The sequence below is a fragment of the Macroventuria anomochaeta genome (genome assembly GCF_010093625.1).
Source record: "Macroventuria anomochaeta strain CBS 525.71 unplaced genomic scaffold BU25scaffold_12, whole genome shotgun sequence".
Taxonomy (NCBI): domain Eukaryota; kingdom Fungi; phylum Ascomycota; class Dothideomycetes; order Pleosporales; family Didymellaceae; genus Macroventuria; species Macroventuria anomochaeta.
Window position 1 is genome coordinate 237,540 of NW_022985373.1, and position 21,652 is coordinate 259,191.

Sequence of the window (21,652 nt, forward strand, 5' to 3'; positions counted from 1 at the left end):
CTCGAGCTATCAAACAGCCATATAGCACACCAGAAACTCCCCATTCCCAATATTCTCCTAGTTACCCCATGAGATCCCAAACATTGCAATAACGTAGTATGACTACCTCCAGACCCATCCCAACACCTTCTCCTGAATCCCCATACTGCGCCGAAAGCCTCCAGCACTAGCTGTAGCCACCCCTACGAGATCTTGTCTGTCAGCGCATCGCTCCGGATCGCGAGAGTCCCGGTCCGTCGATGCCAAGGTCGACAAGGTCTGGGCCGGAACGTAGGCGTACGGAACGCGGAAGGATCGTTAAGGTTGTACAAACTCGCGGTGTTCGGATGCCGAGCCTGTGAACATGCAGAACGATGTGCAACGCAGGTGATGTGAGAGTTTTGCTTTTTCATTCGTACCGACCTTGGTAGCACGCACGACGTTAGGTGTCGCATTTGAAAGGACGGTGAGAAGAATTGCTGGTCTCGGCCGAGGGCGGAGGGTCACAGAATGAGCTGAGGAGGGGTTGAGGGCTGCGAAGAGTAGACTGGTTTGAACAGTACCAGATAGTTGGGTATCGTAGAGTGTGCGCACCTAGGAAATTGATCGATCTTGAGTAGTGATAGTAAATGTAGGGAACAGTATCCAAGACAAGCGCCAGGCAGGACTCGCTATCCAGTCCGCCATGCAAGATATTCAAAACGTAACGAAACATCGTTCAGGTCTTCCCCTTCCGCCCAAACATGCTTTTGAGGCTGTTCTTAAATTTCCTCCCCATGCCCGTGCAGTCCTCTTTGTTGCCCTTCTTCAAGTCCTCCTTGCTCGTGCTGAAATCCAGCGTTTCCCTCTCCTGTTTCTTACTCCTCCCCTCACTGCGCCCGCGCTTTTTCTCCTCCTTCCTCTTACGTTCGTTCATGACAAACATGCTGGTAGGTCGTCTCTTCAAGCCTGGTCCGTCGGTAACCCCGGAGTCCCACATACCAGCAGTAATGATGGGATTGAATGCTGATTGAGTTTTACGCGTGCGGTCTGATTCCGGCAGCTGCGGCGAAGGAAGAAGTATGGGAGATGCTGGTCCATCGGTCGAGGGGCGGATGACGGTTGTTGTGGGTATGATGAGAACGGGCAGTCGCGGAGGAGCTTCGACTGCGGGAATCTCGGCTGGTGATGCCTCGATTGGTGTTGGAAATGCCAGTTGCTTGAGTCGTGAGATCTCTTCGCTGCGCTTGTTCTCCTTGTCTTCTTCGGTCTCTGAGAGCGTTTCGACTTGAGATGGGATACCGTAGCGCTTCTTTAAGCTGCCAGTCAAACTGTAAAGGTTGTGTGTGCCAGTAGAATTCGCGCGTCGCGAGCGAGTCTTGATGGTGGGAGAGGAGGGTGCTATCTTAGCTGACATAGGAGACGATGGAGGCTCGATAAAGCTTGCGTTACGGCTCAATCTTTGCGAGGTGTTCCGAAGCAGCTTAGGAATAGACTTCTCATTTTCGTCGATCGAAGCTGGAGATGCCGAGCGCGGCGAGTCAAGGAAGGACATGGAAACTGTGCGGCACACTGGAGGACGAATGTTACCAGAAGTGTTGAATGAGGGACAAAGTGGAGAACTAGCATGCTCATAACTTTCGTGCAGAGAGGAAACCCAGATGCCGCTGACAACAATGAAGCGCCGCAGCGCTTCTTCGGTCTTGATCGGAGATCGATCGATGGCGTCGAGGAAGGAAGTAGCGTCGATGCTTGCAGGCGTAAGGGCGGGTGACGTGGGCACCTGTACACTGGGTGTCGACGGCTGCGTGGCAGCCGGCATGGTGTACGAGTCGTTTACGTCGATACGAGTCCGAGTCATGCTGGCAATGACAGGGTGACGTCTAGAATTGGCGCTGATGGCGCTGAAATTCCATTTAGCGTCGTCCTTGCTCGGTGGGAGGCCAGGCGAGAACTGGGAGTTAACAGAGAGGCCAGAAATGCGTCGAGAGTTGGGAGGCTTCACGACCCAACGTGCCTTCATGGCCAGGCCATGTTCGTCGAGGGAGTTGAACTCGTAGCCGCCGTTGGGCATGGAGGTCACCTCCCAGCGGCTCGTCCCGTCGTCCATGCATATCTCCGTGTTGCTGACGACTTGACCTCTTTCAGTCTTACCCGGGCAGATGACGGCAATTACTTCTCTGGATCCCCATCGTTCGTCATCGGACTTGTGCTCTTCGTCAGTCTGACCGTATGCAGCGGCCTTCACAACGAGCAGGTCACTGTGGCCTAGCCTTTCCCTGGTGTTAAAGGTGCGAGTAAGACGGCGTGTCGAGCGGGGAGCGAGCAGTGAAAAGGGAATGACTTCGTATACGGGCTTAGGGCGTTGGGAGCTGAGGATCTGATGGAGCTGCAATTGCACCTTGGGGCGTATGTGCAACTTGGAACGCGGGTGGACGGTCGGGGGTGGGTGGGCGATGATGAAGGATGTCTTAGGGCGGGGCGTCTTCTTCTTCGGCTTCTCGTCGGCAACTGCGCTGCTGCCAGAGGAGCCAGGCCGAGAGGGGGCGTGAGAGTCGATGTTGGTGGGAGGGCTGTAGGGGGAGAGCATAGGAGAGGCTGCATTCGTTACATGCTTCGTGGGTGTCTCCGTGTTGTCTCCGTGTTGGGTCGATGTCGCCGGCGACGGGGTCTGGTACCTCAGCACGGAACCGAGAATGGAGAGCGGCATCTGAGCCAGCGAGTAGGCGCCATTCTTAGTGTTCGCCGGCGAGGGCAGGCGCCGTGGTGGTGAGCATTCATGGCCGTGTTTGGCGGCAGCACCAGTGGTCAACATGTCCAGCAACATTGCACCTGCTATGGCGATCGACACAGCATGCTGGCAGTGGAATTAGTACTTCTGTGTGCAGATGAAAGTCCCGGAAAGGGGAGAATAAGCAGCAAGCGGCCATGTTTCTATTTGAGGTCCGCAATACCTGTGCGCCTGGAGGTTTGAGGGGACCGTGGAGCAGCCCCTCTCCGCCAAAAAGCGCACTCTGCCTGCGCGCCAGTGCTCAATGCTCACGCAACAAGGGCTGACTACTTACAAGCCACAGCTAGCACGAAGCTGATCTTATGCAGGGAAGCGACAGCCAATGGCACCCTGCAAGCGAATAGAGTGTACCATGTGTCTCAGGATCCGAGATGTGGCAGAAGGACAGTCTTCACAGCGACCTCAGAGGAAGACATGCAGCGCTGGACAATGCACGCGGATGGTCGGCTCTTGCTTTCCCCCTCATCACACGCTCACTTTCATTTCTGCCGGCGTCCAACGGCCTGGCCATCTTTTTGTCCGTCGCTTCAGGCACGAGGCCACACTCCAACGCCGTCATATCAATCGTCCCGGTACCCGTTAGCGCATGGATCACCCAAAGCACACTCGAGACGCAACTGGTCAAGCACACTGCACAGACACGTACCTGATTCGTTCATCTTGTTTGTTTCATGCAACTGTGGCTAGGCCGTCGTGAACTTGCCTTGTTCCGTCGTCTCCTGGCTGCTTGGCGATGAGGACGCCTCAGCATGCGGCCCCCGAGTACGTCGTCGTCACCACAGCAATTCCCTGGCTGCTTACGGCCTTCGGTCATTTCGCTGACGGCCAGGACAGAGCCGTAAAAGCAGCCACAGAAGAGACTTTATAACAGCATTCACGATCGCGATTTCCGCTCTCATCCGGATGGGGTTGAGCTGTAACAACTGATGCGTGCGACACCGCCAGAGAGTGCGAGAGTGCAAGACTGCAGCTGGAGCACGCGTATATTGATCGTATACGTAACCTTAAGAACCTTATTGGCCGCCAGCCGTGTCACGATAAGCTCAAGCGAGCTGCGTTATCCTGAACTCCGGGCGCGATAAACATGCTTGGACCATGGAACCCCAGCTTTGATGAAGCATTTGAAAGATCCAAGAAGGATTTCGTTGATGCATGGAAAGCTTGAACAAGGCTCGATGTCGCATTGGCTTGAACTAGACAGACGAACACCAAAGATGGCCGCATGAAAAAAACCAACGTTCACCACCCCTCACCGCTCGCCAAAGCGCCCGCACCACACAAGCATCAGCCGATTGCTGCGTCGTTTTTGCATCACCGTTCTCTCGCAACCTCTGCAAAATCGTTTCTGACCCTGTTCTCGCCCTGGCTGTTCGTCCGATCGGTACCCGCTGTCATCCGCTCTCCGTGCACTGCGTCAAATTTTGCGCCGAGGCCGATCTGCTCGTGAACTTGTGAGCTGGTCCAGCAAATCGGTTACTCGCCCAAGCGATTGCATGTACGATTGTGACGAATCGTAACCCGGTTTGGATTACCACTGCGGCCGAATTGGCTGTGATAGAGGCTCTCGTCAGCAGCCCTAGAGCCTCAAGTCAAGTTATCATGCCATCAGACGAGCGCCAATCCGAAGGTGGCATTGATGCATCATCAAACTCGAGTCACAGTTCCGGCAAACATCCGTTGGTCGAAGAGCTCTTATCCTGGTTCACCCAGAATGGAGGCTGGCTGAGTCCGGATATTCAGATTGTCTACAGCGAGTCTCAAGGCCATCACATGCGAGCGCTTAGGCCAACAACACCAGAGGTGGTGACTTGTCCTTTGAAGCTGACGCTTTCGAGCCTCAACCTAGACCCTGATCGGAAAGAGGTGTTACCAATTACGAGCCCCCTACAGCAGTGTCGTGGCAAGATACCAGACCACATACTAACGTATCTGCTCTTGATTGAACAGCGCAACCAAGGCAAGGACTCGCCATGGCACTACTATATCGCATGTCTGCCTGGAGTGGCGAGTATGACCACGCCTTTGTGGTTCGATGAAGAGGATGTGGCTTTCCTTGCTGGCACTAGCCTAGCGCCTGCTCTCAAAGAAAGGAAGGTAGACTATCAAAAGCAGTGGGAGCACGCCGTCAACGTCTTGAAAGAGGTCGGTGTTGCGTGGGCTGATGAAGTAGATTTGTAAGTATTCGCAGCGACGAGGCTCCCAACCCCAGCACGATCGCGCCCAGTCACTCAGACAGACATTAAAGCATCTTACTATCGAGTCAAGTATACTGAAGGCCACCTCGAATCAGCAAACCCGATCCACTGGTCCGAAGTGGCAGGCTTTCATGGATAGCCTGTTTGCACCACCTTTTCCACAGGACGATAGACTTGGTTGGTAAGTATCACACTAACAGTCACCAGTGAATCACTCCTCTGGGCCGCCACCATATTCACATCCCGAGCATTCATCTCAACACATATCCTACCAGAGATCGAGACCGTCCCTATCCTCTTCCCAGTTGTCGACATCCTCAACCACTCCGTCACCGCCAAAGTAGAATGGGACTTCAAACCGCACCAATCCTTTACCCTCCGCTGCCTCAACAGTTCCAGCTTTACTGCCAACGAAGAGCTGTTCAACAACTACGCACCGAAACAAAACGATGAGCTGCTACTCGGATACGGTTTCTGTCTCGCCGACAACCCCATCGAACAATTCGCTCTAAAACTCGCCTTCCCACCTGAACTTGTACAGTATGCCACGCAGATGGGGCTGATGAAGCCAGAAAGTGTGCCATTTGGCATGGATACATCATTCCTGCAGACGGACCCGAACAAAGAGCAAGACTTCCTCCGTGCCAAGGGCCATCCATTTGGGCGGTATAAGAACCATGTCCCGTACTTCCGCGGTGTGCCGCCATATATCGTACACTTCTTCTTCATCCAGACAGTCCTTTCCCTCGACATAAGTCTGGACGACATCGATGTCGAAAGGCCAGGAGAGAGAATCACGTTACAAGTCCTAGTCCTTCTCCACCAGGCCCTTACACAGCGGAGCTCCGCCCTCCCGCTCATCTTTGCCACAGAGCCTCAGAACATCAAGCAGCGCTTCGCAAAATCCTACCGCGACGGCCAAGCACGCATCATCCACGCCGTACGCAGCGAACTCCAATCCGCCATCGACAGTCTCCTTATCCCCGCCAACACTCCACTGCCACAGCGCTCAGCACTTCTAACCATCTCCAACGGCCTCGCCGCCCTGCGCGCCGAATACCCCGCCGCCTTCACCAAATTCTCAGCCGGACTCAACAAGCACCACCTCAACAAGCACCGCCTCAACAATCCGCAAATTGAGCGAACGGTCTGGACAATTCTACTTGTAGTTTATGCCGCTCTGATCCTCACCAACACCGATAATGCTGGCGGCGAGAATTCCACACTCCTCACATCCCTGACTTCTACACACGCCCTACCGAGGGTGGAAGACGGCATCGAAGACGCGGAAACATACACGTTCCTAGACGAAAACCTTGACGACTTCTTGGTGCTGGAGGGCCAGGGAGAAGAACTAGGGCCGAGTGATGTGCTGGATGATTTGGGGGTGACGTTTGTGGAGGCGAAGGGGGAGAAAGCGTTTGTCAATGGACCCACGGAGAATCTGGGCGTTAGGCTGCTGATGTGGGGGATGGGTGTTGCGCAGGCTGAGGTCTTGCCGGTTGTTGGGGTGGAGGGAGTGGAGATGTGTTTGTTCGTCGGAGCTGAGGAAGACGGGGAGTGGATGTACAAAGAGATCTCAGGCGCATGAGCGGACTGCGTGAAGGACGAAGCCTGCGGTTAGCCAGACTTCTGGTCCGTACGGTCAGTTCGCAACCACAGCCATCGCTGGCTCCCCCACTCTTAGCGAACAACATGCGCATGCCACATCAAGTTAGAGGTGAGCCCTAGATAAAAGGCTGAGGGTGTATGACCTACACTTGATTCGCCTTGTCACAAGCGGGATCATGCAATCCTTCGATACACGTAGGTATAAGATCGATGCAATCTCCCCTATCCACCTGTTTCCAATTTTTCCAAACTCCCATTCTTGCCTGGAAGCGTCAGCCTGCAAGTGACGTTCCGAAACTGTAAGCTCTCGATGCGCCAGCGTCCGCGCAACACCTGACACCGTCTGGTATCCCTCCAAAAGCAACACGATTTCCTCCTACAGACATGGCAACTCGAAACCCCACTAAGCTGTTGAATCATAGATGCGGCGAGAGCGATTGTAGTGCAACGATGGGGCACCCTGACTGTGGTCGGTGTGCATCTCATTGTGATTGTGACTAGGATATCGACCTGCTAGACGTTAGATAGAACAGTTGCGGGATCTTGAGCTTTGTGGAGATTTCAATTACAGCCGGTGGCTCTGTGGTTTTCCAACAGACTCAAGATTCTGGAGTGCCTTGGCAAGACTCATGATAGTGCGGGACGGCGGTGAATATGCGTTGAAATACAGAGCTCGTGCGTGTTTGATTGCTGTTATCCTTCATTTCCTCGCCAAGAATCGGTCCGCCTTCCATCTGATGACCTCATTGCCTACCCCCTGGCCCCAAACTGCCCCCCAATCATCTCTCCCAACGTCCTCCTCTGCCTCGCCCCGCCCGTCTCCCCCGCCAGGATCCCCGTACTCGCCCCGTCCCCCCTCTCACTCTCCAGTCTCTGTCTCAGCCCCTCGAACCCACCCTTGTCGCCCTCTTCCTGCCCAACCATCCACCCCGGCACCCTCCACCCGGACGCTCCAGGCAGCAAGTCGCGACGATATGCTGTCCCGACCGCCCAGCCCACGGCAGCCGCGAGCAAAGAGCCGGGGAACTGGGAGAGCGCGAGTTGGAAGGGCGGGAGGTAGGACGCCGCTTTGCTCGTGATCGTGATGCTGCGTGACCAGATGCTGGTAGCTTGTTGTGCTGTGGTGGGGGCGGTGGAGGAAGGGGAAGAAGGGGCGATGCGGTATTTGTATGTGTATGGGACAGCGGCGTAGTAGTTTGCGAGGAGGGCGAAGAGGATACTGGTCGGACCAGAGGGCAGGTAGTTTATATATCCGAACGTGAGGGGGCGGAGGACGAAGGTTAGGAGGATCGGGGGGAGAAGGGTTGTGTATGGGAGGGTTGCGACGAGAAAGGACTGTTTGTGTATGTTAGCACGTGATTCCCCAGGTTGCCAGCTCAAGAGTATGTATACGTACAAGAAACTTCCGGCTCCCCCACAGCCTTTCCACGACCCTCAGCTGGTAGAAAGCCAACACGCCAAACAGCACCTCGGTGCTATTCGTAAACACCCAGCCCCACGTCACAAACCGCCATAGCTGTCCATAGCCCCAAATGTGCGGTACAACAGCAACAGGCAGGTAGTATCTTGTGTCGGTGATGGTAGCGACGAGAGCGCCGATGACGGTTCCGAAGACGAGGAATTGCGAGACAGGTGCGTTTGTAAACCCTGAGGATATCATCGTGTCAAGGGGAGGTGCAGACACAAGCGTAGCGGTGGTCGAGATTATTGCGGTCGCATAGTGTCTTGGGTGAAGCTTGAGCGCTACAAAGAGAGGAAGGACGTGGGCGTTGGGAGGGAAGCGATGACGGAACCGTGGTTGGGGTGGAGCGGAATGCGGAGTAAACGTGGCACCTCCGAGATCATCACGTGCGAGGACTTTCACCAATTCACTGCGAAAAGATATTGCAACAAGTCTGATGATACACTCTGCATGCCAGCAGGTCCAAAAAGCGCAGCGCCGGCGCGTGAAAGCCAAAAAGCTTCGCTGTCCAAGTGGTGGACCATGTCATGACTCGCTGCGGAACAACCCCAAAAGGAAACGCCATGCTGAAGCCGCTCATTATACAAAGGAAAACATGAAACGTACAGTCATTATACTTTTTCAACCCGATTCGTGATGCCGTCTCCGTATACTCCCTTCGAGTTTCGTGATGGTTTTCCTCTTAACTACTCCTCATTGCTCTCGAGGACTCAAATGGAAATCCTTCTCTGGCTTCTCCGTCCCAGGCGTCGTAGGATTTGTCCTGACTCCGTCTGCCCTAATGGCGAAGATTTTTGAACCCGAGTCTCCTTCGTCTGAGGAGAAATCTGCCCTTAGTGTCCTCGTCGTCGCTCTCGTCCGCAGCGGTCTCACGTTTTCCGTGTCTTTCCACCAGCGTTCGCTGTCTGGTCGATCTATACGAGGGGATGTTAGTAACGAAACCGTTGAAGTACGAGGGCTTGCTGAAGTCCATGTGGTTAGTACTTGCTCTAGCTCTTGTTCTTCTGACCCTATAAGGGTGCCATTTGTTGTGTTCGATTCGAGGGTGCCATCAGATGGTTGAGGTCGTAGACGATCATCGCTAGTGGTGTGTGCATGACGGCTGCTCATACGCGGCGGTGGTGCTGGAGAAGGTTCGGCAACGGAGTGTGTGCGGGTTCGAGGCTTTGAGCTTCTACTCGAAGTGGGAGTGTGGGTCGATAAGGGTCGCGATGTGCTTGAGCGTTGCATCTGATCCAGTCGATACAGGCTGCGAATCCCGGAAGGTTGGTGCGTTTGCACTGGAGCGACTGTCGCAGGCCGACGCAAATCTGCACCTGACCTGGCGATGACTTGCTCGACACCGGGCTCTTCACGATACCTTCGCTCTCTGAAACGCTCATCGACGGTTCGAGGTGTGACTTCCGCATGTTCTTCAGGTATTTGTGGAATCTCAGGTACTTGTACAGTGGAGATCATACTTGTCGCTCTCAAAGAAGCATCTGACATCCGCTTCGACAAGTCACGCGCTGAACATGTCCGCTCTTTGGTCAGCTCGATAAACCGCTTCGAACGAACCGACGTTTCTGAGCGAATAGAATGCGCGTCTCTGTCAACACCTGCGCGAGGCGTCGCTGGCTGGCTATAGTAATCCGAGTCATCGTAGCTGGTCGCGGGGCGCTGTTCGTCGATGCTGTAGACACGCTGAGGGTACGTGGCGGTGCCGTCGACCTGCCTCGATTCTATCGCAGCGACTCTCGCTTTGAGATCGTTGATTTCCTCCTTAAGATGCAGCTTCTCGCTCTCCAGATTTGTGATCATCTCCACAGCTTCGTTCAAAGCCTCCTCCGTTTCTTGCATATTTGTGACAGCCTCCTTGTTGACATTGGTAAGGTTCACCACTTCCTCTTTCAGAGCTTCGTTCGCTTCTTCCACTGCCTTCCTTTCGAAATACAGTTTGTCAAGTTCTTGGTTCAACTCGTCGAGCTGTTCTATATCATGTTGGTGGCTAACCAGCTTCTCTGTCAGCCTCCTGTTCTCGGCACGCAATTCGTGGTTCTCCTCTTCCAGCGGCTTAAGCACATCTGCCTCTTCTCTGGCTTGCACCCACTTGGCTTGCAGCTCATGGTTGTTCTTCTTGAGCAATTCCACTCGAATGTTCTGCTTGATCAGCTCTTCCCTTAGCTTCTCAACCTCAGCACTTAGCTCCAGATTCGTCTTGCCGCGAGGTGGTGTATCATCTTTCTCATTCGCGCGCCGCCTGCGAATAGGAGATTCTGGTGTCATTAGTTCTTCTGGGAGGTCGAACTCGTCAAATGCGTCTGGCGACGCAGCTGGTGTGTGTAACACCGAGGGTATCGGTGCTGCGCGACGTGGGGTAAGAGTATCGATTGGCGCTGGCGTGGGTGTGTTTTGAGCTCGCCGCGCCTGGAGCGCATGCCGCAGGTACTCTGACTTGGGCACGCTCACGGAGGTTGCTGACCGGTTGAAAGTTGGTTTCGGTTCGGGCGTAGCAAGCCTGAAGGTATGATCCAAGGAAGACCCTCGCGACGAAGGCGGGGTTGCCATTTCGCCGTCCTAATCGTAGTGATAGTTATTATGGTCGGTACCAATAATGTCTGAGTGTGTGGGTGCGGGTCGTGCGCAGGGACTGGATATATGGGTTTGCGAGCCACTCATTTGTTTTGCACAATGTCAAAGATGCGAACAAAGGACTCTAAACCAACAACCCTGGCTCCACAATGAGATGCTCCCCCTCTTTTGGTTTGTATACTTGAGTTACGCAACTGCTGAAGAGCGTTGTAAAGCGCAGAAGGTCCAGCGCAACGTCATCGAACGGGGTAGGTGTCTAGTGTAACGTGAACCGGAACGGTCTGTCGCGGTGTTTGAGTAATGTTCTTGTGATCGTGAAGACGATTCAGATATCGTTGCGCGCAAACACGGGAGGGAAGTCGCTCGATAGAGGGTCAACCTGTGGTGCCATGTCTCAATCGTTGCGGTGTCGAATGAGCGCAAAAAGCAGAGATTGGTTGGCTGGGGGCTGGTGAAGCTCCAAAAGGCGGTGGAATGCACGTCACCGGAGGAGCAATGGAATAGAGCACCCAACCAGAGCGGATAGGGTCTTGACGACTGCGGCCGTTCTGGCGCAGGGAAGCAAACGTCCCAAATATGAGCGCGCAGCGAGAGGGGAAGTGAGACAGGAAGGAACAATGTGCCTCGGGCAGCAGCTGCATGTTGTTTGTGGAGCGCGCCTGCAAATGTCGGTCCCTTTGCTCAGGGCCATGCATCACTAGAAGGCGAAGGCGCTATCCCGCTGCAACGGCTTGCATTCCCCAGCTTCTGCAATTGGCTGCAGGGCGTGCTAGCTGCGGATCAGTGCATTAGATCGTAGACCCCAATGTGCTGTCCCGGGATCTGTGCAGGACCGCCCTGCATCGACGATAATTCACCACCACGGGAAAAGCATGTGTGATGAAGCCACGCTCGCTTGGCGCACTCATTTGTTCTCAAGAGCGTGGGAAAAGCACAGTGGTGGAGGCAACGGCGTCAGAACGGTGAGAGCGGGCGCGAACCACAACTCCACGAGCTACCGCCGTAGCGCCGTGCCATATGCAAGGGAGGTTCGACGGTGGCGATGGTTCAACCCTTGGGAGTTGCCTTCTAGAAGGCTGTCACGCAGAGATGCCCAATCCATTGATTGATTGGTTAAATGTCCTATGTGAGTCTGAGGCCAATACCTGATCCATTGTTTCGCCGATAAGCAGCTATCGATGATCTGTCGTGTACAATTGTAAAGGATGAGGGGGTAGAGCTGTTGTTTGAGTGGCAGGTACAACCTTGCACGTTCTTGTCCCTGCTGTTAGACGTGTACTCCCACCGACCCTGCGTTGGTGAAACCTACACGTTGCTGATGCTATAGTTCGAATCGAGGTCAAAGTGGTTTTCACTCCTACTCCAGACTCAATTTGGGCATCCACCTCGTGCACTCAAAGGATGATGGCCGAACCTCTCTGAACTGCGGTTCACTACACTAGCCATGCATGATGTTACATCATAGCTCATCAAAAGTTGACGCCAAAAGCCGACGCCAAAAGTCGACGAGAGAATTCGACTGCCGCAGGCTGGATGTGAGGCCAAACTCGGGGCCAGACCTGAGCATCGTATTGTGAAACAGCCGCAAGGGCTTATCGTGTTCAACGGTGCAGAAACTTGCTCAACGTCTTCGGATTTGCAGAGTGGGATGGAGGGTTGGAAGTGGGCTGAGGATGATGGATTGATACGGTTGATACGGTTGCTTGTTATGTGGGTCATGAAGAAGAAAGTGCGATTATTACAATGTGCTACTGAGGCGCGAATACGCCTGTTTTACATGATCGTACAACGTGATGGTAGTCTCAAATCCATGCTTATTCCATCTCGACCGCAATGCCAGCTTGCCTCAGCCTGTCCTCCCACTCACATCGCAGCGCCTCCATCTCCTCCCAGCACCTCTTCCCCGTCTCCTCAAACTTCTCCCTCTCCTCTTTCGTAAGGTCCTTCGCAAACGGGTCTCTCCCCTTCCTCTTGTACTCTCCCAACCTGCCTCCCCAGCCCCAGCCAGACACCTCTGTCCGCTCAACGCGCTCTTGACCCCAGAAGTCCGTTGCGCTGCCCCACTTGCCCACACCTTCCTTCTCCTCCATAGTATCAAGTGTGCTCTGCTTGGCAAGTGCAAGCCAGACCATGGCGACAGCGCCTTTCTCGAGGGTAATGGGATGCCATTGGCTGCCGAGCCAGCGGGCGACGTAGAAGGCGATAACCATGGCGTATTCGAGGATGAGCGGAAGGGTGAAGATGGTGGTCGCGGTAATACCGGGATGCGTGACGTAGATCAGAGGCTTCGTAGTATCAGCGGATTGGTCGGGTAAGTCGAGGTACTGGTCCACGGCATTGGACGTGGCTGGTAGTCTTGATGTGATACCCATGACGTCTGTCAATCGCTTCGACGACTCGTATGCTGCGTCTTCAGAAGTAATGCCTTGGAGGTCGTTGATGTTCAGAGTATGCGCATATGCTTCCAGACTGCTTGTCCAGATCAATCTGCCTCTCGTACCTTGACTCCTGGGGTGTCGTGCGAGCAGCGGTGCAAGGTAGTGGCCCAGCAGGTAGTGACCGAAGAAATTGGCGCAGAAGACCTCGCCCAGCGCAGGCTCCTCATGTGGCTGCCCATCTTTGGCCGGTAGTTGTGGTCTGGCGACCCATCCTTTGCCCGATATCTTGTAGGTGGGCCAACTGGCAGCCATCCTCCACCGTCGGAGGAAGCTCCAGACCGCCAGAGGCCAGTTTAAGCCTGTCCAGCCGCCAATACCCGCATTGCAGATGACGACGTCGAGCTTGGGCGTTGTCTCGCGCAACTTCTTGCTAAGCTTCTGCACCGAGACAAGGCTCAAGAGGTCCAATCGCTCCTGCCTAAAGTGTATGCGCCCCTGTAGCAGCTGCGTGACGCCCGGTAATGTTCGTTCATGCTGGCGGCAGACCTTGCGTAGATGTGCTTCGACCGTCTCGATCGTGGCGTCGCCTTTCTTCTTGTCTCGGGTGGTAATGATGAGGACGAGGGATTCTATTTGCGGGCGTGTCTGTAGGAACTCATCGATTATTCGTGTGCATATGCCAAGTCCCAGGCCACTGTAGATATGTCAATCAAGGCACGTGCGGGGAAATAGAGTAGCTTTACCTGTTGGAACCGGTGACGAGGACATAGTACCCATTCTCAGGTTGTGGTATGTCTTCAAGGTATGACATTTTTGGCGTGCTGAAATGGGAATGATGCAATTCCTCGAACGCTGAACGCCGCAATTTCCTGTTCCTATTTTCGCTTACACTTTGAGATAGAGCCAATCAAATAATACCATCACAGCAATAATATGATTGGGTCATATATAAGAATGATCGAGTGCGAATGCGAGTTTGACAAAGTTTGCGATCAGCATACCGGATAACCTTGTGATACAGAGTAGAGCTATGTATTGGCGTGTGGTAGCAGTTGCCAACATCCTCATCAGTACTGCCATCTGAGCCACCGGCTGTGCCATTGGCCTGCTGGTCTCCCATTGGCTGGCGGTACTTTCGTGCCGAATCATAGCTCAGCTAAGTTGTGTCGCGCAGGTTGCATAGTAAGAATCCTTCCTACACAACTTCGTTTGCTTCATGCCGTTACTCTGACATGTGCTTGCATATGGTACGCACGACCCCTCGAACAGCAACTGCAACATCTCGGCCAAATGCCGTGCTAGGATGGTGCTCTTCAAGGTTGTACACCCTCCACTTTGCTATGATCCAACAAGAGTCCTTGCTTGCGTCGTGCTTAAACCTGATGACACGTTCATGCATTCGGCGCTGGAGCTTTCCGCCCATTACCGCAGTCTTATCTGGCAACCTCTTTACCTCTGACCAAACTGAGGCAGCATGCTGAAGGTTGCTTGAGCGTTGTCCAGGTTCTCACCGCCTACCTTGAGAAAGAACTGCGACGAGCTCTCCGTTCAGGGTGCGTTCAGCAATGCCGTAACTTTCACACCCGCTATCACTGTCTACTCGGGCCACAGCACAGAGTCAGACCATTCACTTCGAACGCCTGATCACTGCGCACTGGCTCTCCAAGGTATCCTCGTCGACTTATCTACCCCGAAGGTTCCGTATCGTGAGGTGAAAGACTCGTGAGTCGTCAGGCGGGCAAATCTGGTCGGCTCCCGAGCGCTAAGGATGAGACGTTGCGCTTCGCGGGGAAGATGGATGCTGGTCGACAGCCACCGGAGAAGGACCGTCGCGGCATTGTCGTCGGTTCAATGGATGCGAAGAACACAGCAAGAACTGGTGTCGGCTACTTTGTGAGTACGTAAGTGCTGCGGAGAAGACGCGAGAAGTGAAGATTTCCGTAGGGATGCCTGGACCTTGTAAGTGCAGCGTGTACATCAATCGACGCGTTAAACATGCGTCTAAGAAAACCCACTTGATAAGTTTCCAATATTACATCTGCACTGAGCGTTCGTATGCATGCCACGCGTGATAAGTTCGACGCGCGTTTCAGTCCAACAACTAGGCTCGTTCTTTGGTGATCGTCGTAAACGGGTTCGCAGGACATGTGGACGGATTTCGCTCCGTTTCTTCGCAACGGTTAAGTTGAGCACAAGGCGGGTGACCATGCAACTTTGTTGGCTAGAAATGGCCTAAGCCAAGGCAGGGTAGGTTTGTCTAGACAGCATCGAGGACCAGAAGTGGGCTCATGTGGTGAGTTTGGCGTGAAACCCCTACGAACTTTGGTGTTAGTAATGTCGACGAAGGTTTGTGATAGAGTGAAGTATCAGGCCTGAATTGCGCCTGCGCTTGCTCAGCTCTTGGTCAGCATGGAAGACAACCCTGTGTCTTGGCTATGACCGGCAGTCGAGCGATATCGAGGCCTTGTTTGATCTTCCCTCTGAACTTCGAGGAACAAAGGAGATGATGTGATATATGCAACGGAGGAAGTTTCTGAACACGAACGTGAAGGCTTGATTCAGTAGGGCCGACTGCCTGCGTCCTGCGAGTGAAACGGGGCTTTCTGTCAGAACTCGGCCCGCTCCCGCGAGCCAAAACGCCGGTACCCAAGGCATGAATCAGATCGTCCTCTGTGGTGCCCTGTCGCTCGTTTCAGTAACGTCGAGCACTAAAGTCGACCGTTCGTGATCCTGCATGTGTCGATGGTAGCACCAGCAGCTTGTAGTTAACTTGCCGATGCAGGTGGCTTTTTGGCGACAATCAATGCGCTCCTCGATCAATTTGTTCGGTGGCTCTGGGTGGAAATACCGGTCCAGATTGCAGGAAGTCGGAAAGTAGGGTTTACTTTGACGAGGGCAGGTTTGGTGCGGGCCTCGACAAGGCTAACGATTGGCTCGCACCTTTGCCCCGAGTCTGTAAGACGACCATCAATCCTTTCAAGGCTGACCCTTGAGGCTTGAACATTGAGATCTACCAGAATCCAGGGCAACATCGTTTTGACCAAGTGTACAGTATGCTTGCCATGTTCGACTGAGCTATTGGGGCCTCATTACACGATCGCAACTAAGCGAGCACCATTTGGAACAATTGTGAAGCCAGGAGCCCTGCACCACTGCCTCTTAGTCTTTATGTGCATATAGACTGTGCCAGTGTGGAGACTCAACTTCCATCCGATCGCTGAGTATGTGAGGTCAGGGATCGTGGGGCGCGATCGGTGCTGACTGCCCGCCTTGTTTTCTGCAGGTTCGTCATGGACTTGCTCCATAACGGCACGTTGAATGTTGCGGCGCCAGGACCAACACCTCGTATGATAAATGAAGGCACGGAGAAACGGATGCTGCACTTGAAACAGGGCCCAGTTTGCGGTCAGTTCCCGTCAAACTGAAGTTTCGGCAACGGCTCTGTCACCGGAAGATTCAGTCTCTCGGAATTTGGTGGACAGGACCACAATCCCTACAAAGCTAGTGAGCAGTGTAGATGCATGATAGTGGGGCTAGGATGTGTACGGCAGTGAGATTGCACCTAACGCTCAAGGTCCTTCAGGATCGAGTCGCCATTCGCTAGGAGGGCGTCCGTCCACGATGCCACTTTGAGAGGATGAGGCGTTGGCCGGTTGGATGCGAGGTGGAGCCCGAGTCCGTCCGCCTTGCTGAATGTGGTTGATTGTATATCTGCTCCGCGGAGCTCATAACTGCGCGTTCAGTGGACGCTAGTGGCATAGTCTTGATGAGTTAGAAGCCCTTTGAAATAGTTTGCGGGCAACAGTGAAGCCGACAAGCGGTACGCTCAAGCCAAAGCTTCGCTTGGAATTCTAAGGCGCTTCTTTGTGACACCACCCCCAGTTGCGATAAGAGCGACCAACGGCCAGTTTGATTAATCGGGGTCGTTCGTTACGGACCATGTGGAAGCCCGCAGGATCTGCTAACCAGGATTTGGGTCACGGCACTGGATCTGTATGCACCTGCCACAACACCATCACTGCATGCCAGGATGTTGATACCGCTAATCGCGGTCAGCCTCTGAAGAGGTAATCATCCGGCAGATGCATTAGTGAGTGTGCTGATGATGTGTTCCGCATTTCTAACGAGAAGGTGTGCGTCGTGAAGAGAAACAGTAGTTCGACCTTCATCTCTCGTAACTACGTATGTCAGTATGTCATGTAGTACGTGCATTGGCCGATTACAAGTCTGATTGGCTGAGCAACCTCGTAATATGAGCTCCTTATATCACAGTATTCCCGGGGTCTGGATGTTCGCCCTGCGAGCATAGTAACACAACACATCTGCCGATTTGCGGGAGCTTGTATCACCTACGTAAGAAACGACTATAGAATGAGGCAAATACTTTGCACAAGATGGACCGATCACTGAGCCGCGGTTCGAGCACATTATACTCTTTATCGTACGATGGGAGCATTATTTGTCCCGCCAGCTTTTGCTATCCGAAACAGCTGGAGCATCCGAGGTTCGACTCTCAGATTGAGCGTTTTGTGTTGAGCGGCGAGGGTCATCGGTCGCGTTTCTCCGTGTTGGGGTGTGAAGGTTACAGTTGATCAGCCGTGCGTGTGCAGACCATAACGACGGTGCAAGTGATTCCACAGAAGGTCGATTATGAGCAGCGAAGTAGTGAGGATGATGCAAGACGCGAGTGCAGCCAGATGCTGGTATGCGTATTCCGTACCTTTGAATGTTTGCACTACGTCAGTGGCAGTGATGTGCGTGCGTAACGATCGGAGCTCACCCCGACGGACATTAAACTTGTGTCACACCGTCCCCTGTGCCGTTTGTTTGCGGCAGACTTTAGTGCAACGACAGTCTGAAGTTTAAGAATTGATGCTGAAGTACGGCAACGCCTTTCATTTGTTGTTGGCATCCTGATAAAATATCGTTGAGGGTTGTAGGAAAGATTCGATGGTTGTTTTCGAAGTGTTCTAACAGAAGTGTCGCGCAGCTACTCCCAAAAAAAAAACTCTGCTGGTGCGCCTGCGAAGGCTGATAGTATATGCGTGAAAACGAGCAAACATAGCTCTGGTGATACGTTGACCAAAAATGTCCAAGTGGAAACAATCTCAAAATGGGTATTCTGCAGCTTTCCGCCGTCCCGTATGCGCCTTGCTTGGTAATAGAACCAGACCGTGAAAAAGAGATCGAAGAATTGTTCGACTAGCGGAATCGTGACTTGGTCGGGGAGGTTCTGCAGTCACCTAGGATCGATATTAGATTGATATTATGCCATCAGGGTATCTTGTGAACAAACCGCAATCTTCGTCCAGTCGGTATTCTCTGGGTTGCTGTCAGTATCATCTCATTCAGGTACCTTGAGGGTTCTTACATTGCAATGACATTTGCAGGGCATCTCTTGTGCGTCTCTTGGTATTTTGTACACCAGGCTCGAACCACGTATCGTACATGGTTGCATTTGTATTGGACTTGGGTGTAGTCGCACATCGAAAAGACGTTGTTGTTGCAAACTTGTAAAGGAGACTGACGACAAGAGTGGTGAAATAGATCAGTATAGACTGTAGTGGCGTAAGAATGTCACTGGGTGGTATTGATAGCTCAACAGTGAGTAGCTGAGATGGTGATCGGAGGCATACATAGCTGCGCGTCGGTCCGTCTACTATGTATGCAAAGTAGCAGTTAGAGGTCAGTGCGAACCAGGTACCCGAAGCATGATGCAAAGCCAAACCGCATAGATGGGCTCTAGTCCAGGTGACATGCATCGAGGATGCGATGATTTGCTTAGCCGGGAAAGCAAGTGTGGTCGAGCACTTCCAAAATTTGGGCTAGCTGAAAGCCAACCCACTTCCGAGAAAACGTGCGGGTGTAATGGCGTGTCCTGGCGGCCTACAGGAAGCATTGACTACAGAGTTTGTGTGTAAGAAAAACGCCGTAGCGAGTAACGGGCAGCAAGGTCTTACCAGGACCCTAAGTGGTTGAAGACAGGAACAGCTGGGAGACGGCATGGTGTCATCTCGCAGCTCTGCCACTGAATGTTACTAACACAAGTGTACCAAACTTGGGCAGTGGCTTGATCTGCACAACGGGTCCACGTTGGCCTGAAGGTTGAAAGAGATGGTGCGTGGGGTGGCCGCGCCGTTGAAACCTTGACCTCTCCAATACAGTTCGTCTTCTCCACGCTTGGCATCCGTGAGCCGGCCTTATATTACGCGCGTTAATGCCGCTGCTTACAAGCACCCCTTCACCGCGCCAACATGGTTTGCAAAACCAAGGCCGGCGCGACGGCAACCTACTGAGCGACCTGCATCCTCCCGTCTCCCCGTCCGGAAGGGAGGCCTACGAAAACACCCGCGACTCAGCGAGCGTTACACGCACAAAATGGCTGCACCGGTGAAATTGAGAACCCAATCGGGCGACATGCGTCACGTCTCAAGGCTGTCAGGCGAGTCGTTGACACTCCCGCGACTACCGCACTTGACATCTCGGCGACTGCAACTGCCGCTAATTTTTTGGCATTGACCTTTTGACTGACCTTAATGAGGCAGGTCTATTGGTCAGTCGTAAGAGTTACGGATGTTTGGGCGTCAACGTCCAATGAAACAGGAGACAACCAAAGAGACTCTCGACTCCACTTCGATCTTTCGTAAGTGCTTCTGAAAGGTCGATACCTCTGTACTGATGTGTACAGCCTGATCTACACACCAAGGTCAGACGCTGCACGTCGCATTCGATGCCTGTGTAGTGTGCGTTCGAGAACATCGGGAAGGGCCAAATGAAGGGGAGTAGCTGTCGATCAGAGATCCACCCAACGCGTGGCAGTGGACTCTCCGATCGTCCTACGCCCTGTTTCTTTATAGCAACAACATCCGGCCGTTACGGAATCAGACAATGCAACAAAACTTACCTCAGCGCTGGGTGGGAGATGTGTTGGGTTTTGCGGAGGGACAGGATGTGCCAAAATGTCTGCTTTGAGGCACAAGCACCGGCGGAGAGGGGCACAGCACCCTCAATCTGTTTCAGAGGAGTGTAGGGGAAACACGGCATTGGAAACGGTGCAGTCTGAGGTTGCTGTTGCTTTTATGATGCCCTCGGAAATAGAGGGACTGCTGTTGTGGATCGTGCGACGACGGCTGTTATCATATAGTTGTGATTGGCCCCGAGGCGAGATGAGAGTCAGACGGATGAGGAGTGACACCAAAGATGTCACCCATCCACATAGGATGCATGCTGGCTTCATCGACCTCGCTTTTGTTCTACCGAGGCCCCTAGCTCACCGATGTTGCATAGCAGGGAGGCCTACGAGCTTACCGATATGCGCACGCTAAGTCAGTAAAAGAGAAGGTTACAAAGGGTCACTGCTTGTACCACGCTGTTGAAGGAGATGTTGAAGAAGGGGGTTACTCCAACATAATAGCTGCTTGGAAGAGCCGGCCGTCTGCTCATAAACGGTTGGAGTCAGGAGCAACATGCCATATGCTATGAATGCGTGAGTTGGAGCCAACCACTCACCCGTATCGTAAGGCTACACCGTTCACACCAGATGGGACACCTGCAAAAACAAGCTGCTCGCCCATCGAGGACTTCTACCTTGACGTTCACCGCCGACGAATTGCCTTCGCCGTCTCTCAATTGCAACAACGCAGCAACAGAGAAGCTGTTCACGCGCCAACCTGTTCAAAATTATACTTTCCGAGCATCCCAATGCTCCAGAAGCCCCTCGGGAACATCATGTGTATCCAAGATTTTGAAAAATCGTTCTTTGTAGCTTCTCTGGTGCTGCCTATATATATAGGTAAATTAGCTCGCTGACCTCAACTACTTCAAAGATACTCTTGCCACACTTGCCTTTCTCACACTCCTGCTTCCGGCCTTCCCAACCCGCCACCATACCTACCAGACCACCTCCTGCACCTCCCCAACTGCTTCAATTCACTCCTCCCTGCCTAGCTGACGACAGGGAGAGACACAAACATTCAATTTTTGAATACGACAGCCAAGAGACACAAGCAACATCAACAACGGCACGATGAGAATGAGAGATACCAAGACCAAGCTACTTAGTCGATCTCATAAACAGAATGTCCAGGGAGAAAAAGCCTCAGCCGCATTTCCACCGCCAACACCTCAATACCTCAATACCTTCGCCATCACCAACTGCAACACAGCAACACCCAACAAGCTTTCACCCACCGACCTACCCAAGACTATTCTACCAGCCCGAAACATACCCATCCGACGATCCGCCTCCACGACTTTCCAGACAAGAACACGTCAGAAACGCCAACATCCACGTACCAGCAGACCCAACACACACGCGATGCAAACGACTTCTCCACCGAACCATACAATACTCACAAACTGACATGAAGAACGTCCAGAGATGCTCCAAAGCGTGAGAACTGGAACAGAACCTCACACCAAGCACTGCAGCGAGGCGCGACATTTGCGGGTCTACCTTTAGTTTTGGTGGAGATGGCATGAAGGGTGCACGAACCATGATTGGGCAGTTGTGTGTTGTGGGCGGGTGTGAGGCATGCAGGCACGGCTGCTGAATCACTGGTGTCGAAGAGAGGAGTACAGTAGACGGCTGTGCTTTGAGAGCGATGGTGCAGGATAGCCTGGTTACTGACGCTGCATGCTGTCATTACACGCGTGCATATCGTAACCAAGCTCGAACGGACTAGAT

The 21,652-nt window shown here is 53.3% G+C and overlaps 7 protein-coding genes across 7 annotated transcripts; 3 read left to right on the forward strand and 4 right to left on the reverse strand.

Moving 5' to 3' along the window:
• Positions 1-371: 371 nt before the first annotated feature.
• On the reverse strand, positions 372-2,928 carry BU25DRAFT_30395 (uncharacterized protein). The gene has a single exon (XM_033702032.1). It carries the CDS (start codon positions 2,783-2,785, stop codon positions 698-700), a length of 2,088 nt encoding a protein of 695 aa, XP_033562881.1. The 5' UTR covers positions 2,786-2,928; the 3' UTR covers positions 372-697.
• A 1,474-nt stretch (positions 2,929-4,402) lies between these two features.
• On the forward strand, positions 4,403-6,526 carry BU25DRAFT_325344 (SET domain-containing protein; the record flags this gene model as incomplete). Its single annotated transcript, XM_033702282.1, has 2 exons — positions 4,403-4,923; positions 5,152-6,526. Coding segments are annotated over 2 exons (1,896 nt in total), but the record flags the coding sequence as incomplete, so codon positions are not given.
• Positions 6,527-7,305: 779 nt separating this feature from the next.
• On the reverse strand, positions 7,306-8,215 carry BU25DRAFT_430527 (uncharacterized protein; the record flags this gene model as incomplete). Its single annotated transcript, XM_033708610.1, has 2 exons — positions 7,306-7,890; positions 7,952-8,215. The coding sequence occupies 2 exons, from the start codon at positions 8,213-8,215 to the stop codon at positions 7,306-7,308; spliced, it is 849 nt and encodes a 282-aa protein (XP_033562883.1).
• A 4,102-nt stretch (positions 8,216-12,317) lies between these two features.
• On the reverse strand, positions 12,318-13,794 carry BU25DRAFT_409718 (3-ketosteroid reductase-like protein). The gene is made up of 2 exons (XM_033706116.1): positions 13,710-13,794; positions 12,318-13,660 (listed from the first exon to the last, which is right to left on the reverse strand). Exons 1-2 carry the CDS (start codon positions 13,775-13,777, stop codon positions 12,403-12,405), a joined length of 1,326 nt encoding a protein of 441 aa, XP_033562884.1. The 5' UTR covers positions 13,778-13,794; the 3' UTR covers positions 12,318-12,402.
• Positions 13,795-18,221: 4,427 nt separating this feature from the next.
• BU25DRAFT_338994 (uncharacterized protein) lies at positions 18,222-18,453 on the reverse strand (the record flags this gene model as incomplete). Its single annotated transcript, XM_033702750.1, has 2 exons — positions 18,222-18,288; positions 18,338-18,453. The coding sequence occupies 2 exons, from the start codon at positions 18,451-18,453 to the stop codon at positions 18,222-18,224; spliced, it is 183 nt and encodes a 60-aa protein (XP_033562885.1).
• Positions 18,454-19,213: 760 nt separating this feature from the next.
• On the forward strand, positions 19,214-20,291 carry BU25DRAFT_447699 (uncharacterized protein; the record flags this gene model as incomplete). Its single annotated transcript, XM_033709552.1, has 3 exons — positions 19,214-19,609; positions 19,655-19,709; positions 19,824-20,291. Exons 1-3 carry the CDS (start codon positions 19,503-19,505, stop codon positions 20,289-20,291), a joined length of 630 nt encoding a protein of 209 aa, XP_033562886.1. The 5' UTR covers positions 19,214-19,502.
• A 753-nt stretch (positions 20,292-21,044) lies between these two features.
• On the forward strand, positions 21,045-21,362 carry BU25DRAFT_420654 (uncharacterized protein; the record flags this gene model as incomplete). Its single annotated transcript, XM_033708033.1, has 1 exon — positions 21,045-21,362. The coding sequence occupies one exon, from the start codon at positions 21,045-21,047 to the stop codon at positions 21,360-21,362; it is 318 nt and encodes a 105-aa protein (XP_033562887.1).
• Between the last annotated feature and the right edge of the window lie 290 nt (positions 21,363-21,652).